The 4,788-nt window shown below is 30.5% G+C and overlaps 1 protein-coding gene across 7 annotated transcripts; it reads right to left on the reverse strand.

The window, feature by feature from the left end:
- Positions 1-4,788, reverse strand: LOC126836079 (uncharacterized). 7 transcript variants are annotated; one of them, XM_050569089.1, is made up of 12 exons: positions 4,647-4,788; positions 4,397-4,463; positions 4,151-4,180; positions 4,025-4,057; positions 2,672-2,722; positions 2,007-2,057; positions 1,567-1,596; positions 1,444-1,470; positions 1,242-1,292; positions 918-953; positions 527-616; positions 1-336 (listed from the first exon to the last, which is right to left on the reverse strand). In XM_050569089.1, exons 2-12 carry the CDS (start codon positions 4,455-4,457, stop codon positions 170-172), a joined length of 627 nt encoding a protein of 208 aa, XP_050425046.1. In that variant the 5' UTR covers positions 4,458-4,463; positions 4,647-4,788; the 3' UTR covers positions 1-169. The 7 variants fall into 7 exon arrangements, with proteins under 7 accessions (XP_050425046.1, XP_050425049.1, XP_050425047.1 ...); XM_050569092.1 differs by lacking the exon at positions 2,007-2,057; XM_050569090.1 differs by lacking the exon at positions 1,444-1,470.

A 4,788-nucleotide genomic window follows, 5' to 3' on the forward strand; every position in this document is an offset into this window, starting at 1 on the left:
TAACATTGTTTTTTCTAATTTATTAAATATAACAGTTATTATATTGATTTTACATTTTATTAACAATAATATATTTAATTATTCGTTTACATACATTATTTATTACAAGAATTTCAATAGTAAAAGTAAGTGGATGTACTCTTCGGATATACCTACATGATCTCTTTTTTCATACTTCGAACAATGAATTACCACCATAAGAGTCAGTTAGGTTACAATAACCCTTGTTGTCGATATAAGCTTTGGTTATGCGATTACGTGGCTTATTCAAACTTATCATCAACGCTATTATATAGCATTTCTGGCATTCATTGAAGTTTTCACCATCATTTTGACCTTCAAACAATAAAAACATTTATTTGGAAAAACATATTTTTTTCCTATAAATTAATTTACGAGAAGCTGTGAATATTTAACGTTGATAACATTATAATATTTGTATAATAACTATAATGCAGTAGTTATATAAATACCTATAAATCATACACCAATATTGGAGTTTCCTATCAAACATAATTATACGTACCTATTACTTTCTTGTGTAAACGTTTCAAAGACAGCTTCACTATGTTTCTTCTAGTTTTAGCCAAATCTGATAATTCAATGCTATCAAAATCTGCAATTTAAAACAAAAGAAAAAGGTGTTGCTTTAAATACATTAATAAATAAGCTTAGTTTTATTTTTCGTCTGACGTTTGATGCGATGTTGAGTAGATATAATTTACAATGAGTATTTTCTCGTTAACTTTTTTAACCTCTGAACCGATTTGTTCATACATTTCCACTATGGGTCACAAACCTTGAGCAGGAGCATTATATGATCAAAATAACTGCACTATTCTACTTGATAATCGGAGAAAAACACCCATAAATAAACCCTATAATAACACCCTGTTTAAAATATTTGAACACGTTACTTTTGCCCGAGGTATTGGGAAATCCCAGTTCGATACCTGTTGCGAAAATAAAAATACCGAAATATTAATATATTAAACCATACATTATTTTTGCAGCGCAAGTTTATGCATTTTACTATTTTATCTATAGCTGCGATGGCTAATCATGTTGAAAAAAAATGTTTTAGAAAACATATTTCCCAAAGTTGTGTAATTTCCTAGCGAACCTAATTTGACTTTAGATCATGTATTACACTTTAAACGATAAAAAATGATTGAGCATATCAAATCTAATAGTAAGAAAACACATACAGGTTTTATAGTTTATTTAGTGCCAAAATTTACCGTGGTTCCATCTTAGTAAATTTTGTATTCGTTTCTCGTAATTTACACTTTCTGAAATTTAAAACACAGTTTACTATATTATATAATTCACTATATTTATATCAGTGGGTGGTCAACATTTAAGGTCTACTTTACTATCAACGATAAATATTTGTTATAACAACTTGTATAATTATAAAAAAATATATATATAATTAATTACGGTCCAAATGGTCAAGGTCTGGGTAGTCTGAAATGTGAACAATTATATGTAATATTCAGTCAATATCAACCGTATCTGTTGTGTTACACAATAAAGAATAATTTCCACATGCTAAATAATTACCTGGAGCAGCCAACGCTATAACCAAATCCTCTAAAATGAATAAAATTAAACACATTAAACAAGATTCGATAATATTATTAAGAGTTATTCATTGGCAAAAGAAGATATGATTCCCAAAAATGGCGGTACTTGTGCGAGATCTCAGAAAAATGTACAACCATAGATTTTGATATCCAGTTCTAGTCTCTAAAGACAGTCGTCACTATACTATTTAGCTAAAGTGATATAAAAAGAAGATTGGCGTGGGAGTGGCATACCTGACGTAAACTAATGCTGTTGATAAAAGAAATGAGATGCAAAGACAGTAAAGGAGATAGCATAGACTGGGATAATTGGCGAAAGTCTTAAAGACAAAATCCAAAAAAAAAATAAATTTAGGCAGAGATAAAAAAAATTATAATTTTATAAATTAAATAAATACAAAATAAGTATGTATGTACCAAATGACGTAGCTGACAGTATTAACCCTTCGACGAAACCGTGCACATAATCTAGAAAAACACTTCTTTATGAATCTATATAATACATAAAGTGAGAATTTTTTGGGTACACGTTTAACAAATTCTGAGCTGTATATATATTAGTTTACAATTAAAAGCAACAATTCTTTTGACATTCAAAGTTCACTTCCTACTGTTTAATTTTTGAAATGCCATATTTAAACCTAAAGTAGATTTTTGTTGTACAGTTACTAGCTACATTGATCAGAAAAAAAAGACAGTTGTTGTTCGCATACGTTACTACTAGTAGGTCAATATACTGCTTCGAGGTAAACAATAATAATTCTTATTATTTATATAACTAGAAAACCATTTGAGCCTTTCTCCATCGGTTCCCTAATTTGGCAAAATATAAATTGATTCTATTTGTTCAACAGCGTCAAAAGCTTATTATTAATTCTAAAAATATTGCAAATTCATTTTTAATAGAAACTATACAAGTCTTAGCTGAACTATCTTTTCCGGAACTAATAAGAAATAGCATAGCATAGGTATTCTCCTATATCATATTCTGAATTTCTTATTTGAAATTTTATTGACTGGTATCAATGTAGCGTTATTTTATTTTTAATAAGAAATTTATAATAACATAAATGTATGGTTACTTGTCGACTCAGTTGAACACAAGTAATTTTTGACTAATGAGCACATGAGATCTAGAAAAATACATATTAATAAATATATATATATATATATATATATATATATTATACTAATTTACATAATTATTTAGTTAGGTAAATTTAGTTTTTATCTGCTAATGAACGACATGAATGCAGAGAGAACCGTACGCACAAGACTAGTAAAAGTGACTTAAGACGTAGGCCTTTGTATTAATAAAGAAAAAACAGAGTACAGTCAGTATACAAGAGGAATAAAGACAAGCTGAACACACATTAAAGGTGGGATCCTATAAATTCGAGAAAATGACTAAAATGGAAATTGAGATACTAAAAAGAATGCTAATGGAGAATAAGTGCTATATGCCCTGGACAATCAATTTCGGCTGAGACTAGTATCGAAGAAAATAACAATTCCAACTATACATCACGCTGATAATAATCTTTAGTAATGTACGGCCAAGGTCGAGGGTTTTCGAAAGGAAGATACTAAGGAGGATAATATATGGATCATACGTCGATCTCTATAAACGGCAAAAGAGACACGAGGATGAAAACTTAGGGACCTCTATGATAAACGGGACATAGTGAATGAGATTAAAAGAAAAATACTGCAATAGGCCGGTCACGTGCGGAGGCCAACCAGAAGCTTTGGCGAAGATAGTTTCACGAGAGGATCCGAGAGGGAAAACACCTTTAGGAAGACCGCGACTGCGGCCAGTGGGTTGATTTTCAACCGGTTGTATACGATTGGCATACACTGACGGAGACAGTTGTGTTTGGTCTAAAAGGCCGTGTGCAAAAAAAATCAACAAAAAAAAAAAAAATCTATTTTTAATAGGTTTAACAGGCCGTGCGGAGGGGTTGGCTAGACGAAGTGACGCAATATTCACCGTTCGCACGTGTGAGTTTTCAGTAGCCGAGGACGGTGCGCAGCGGGTGGTGGGGAGGTGGCAATGCATATGTGTGTATTATAGTGCCCTGGTACCCACATACGCATCACACTAAAAAAAAAAATCTTCATCTTTATGTGTGAGACGCGAAGACGTAACACAAATTTCGGAATGACCCACCCCCCCCCCTTCAGGAAACACTTATCTCTCCGGCCCCACTATGCTCCATCACTGACCACCGACTACTATTTCATTAGCTTTTTAAATTCAGAATAACGCACTGGAAATGTTGACTGGTCGATGATCAGTTTTCAACAACTATTTTCAAAGTTATGACACTCCTAACCTTCACACCTGCCCTAAACTTTAAACTTCAATAACGTTGTAATAATAACCGTAAAAAATTCGCTATTTTTAAGTGTATTAGATAATTTAAATATTTTACTTTTTTTTTGTTGTACTACGTTAAAATAGTTGTCTGTAAATTTGATAAAAAAAAAAAAAAATTAAAAAAACGGGAACTTGTACTTTTACAACTTTTAAGTATGTTTTATTAAAAAAAAATACTGACTTGTAATGTATAATTCCATTTTGTAATCCGCTGTAAAAAAAAAAAAAAAAAGGTAAATATTAATATTTAAATATTTAGATTGATAAGTACTGGTTAGCTCAATAATAAGCTGAAAATGTAAATGTTATCCTATAACAAAGTTTTGTTATTATTCATTACAATCATAATAATAAACGAATACTTTTTAAAGAACGTGAGACTACACATTCTGTAAACCAAAGTATGCCAACAAAATGTGATAGTTACTTAGAGTTACAGCTGAAACGTTTACAAACGCAAACGATATTAAAACACATACAAGTTTCATTTTTATCTGAAAAATAAAGACAAAAACAACAATTACATACAGTTGACAAACGACAAAACAGTAATAATTATGATAAATAATAAGCTGCCTTATGGGTTTATTAAAATTTTTTTTAAATACTAGTTAATAACTTTCGAAATGTTATAGATGAATTGCAGTTGTTAATAAATCAGTACAATAAAACGGTACCTAGTGTCTCAGAGGTTTTTAAACTTATTCAAAGTTATTAACTTTGGCGGTGGAAAGCAATTCGCTTAACTTGTTCCAACTTCGGTTGTGATTGTAGTTTGAACTTGAAAATGTGTATAATAATCAAACGTTCTCTAAAAAC

Source organism: Adelges cooleyi, unplaced genomic scaffold, assembly GCF_023614345.1.
Source record: "Adelges cooleyi isolate 19-005CV unplaced genomic scaffold, UGA_ACOO_1.1 ACOO_flye_CR_arks_rails_tigmint_CR_PRNA_23, whole genome shotgun sequence".
Lineage (NCBI taxonomy): Eukaryota > Metazoa > Arthropoda > Insecta > Hemiptera > Adelgidae > Adelges > Adelges cooleyi.

Excerpts from the sequence above, each read along its gene's own strand:
- LOC126836079 (XM_050569089.1), bottom strand. The coding sequence starts at position 4,457 with ATGAAACTTGTATGTGTTTTAATATCGTTTGCGTTTGTAAACGTTTCA. Across the intron at positions 4,181-4,396 it reads CGTTTCAGCTGTAACTCTAA|CGGATTACAAAATGGAATTA; the intron begins GTAACTATCACA and ends TTTTTTTTACAG. Across the intron at positions 1,471-1,566 it reads TATAGCGTTGGCTGCTCCAG|ACTACCCAGACCTTGACCAT; the intron begins GTAATTATTTAG and ends TTCACATTTCAG.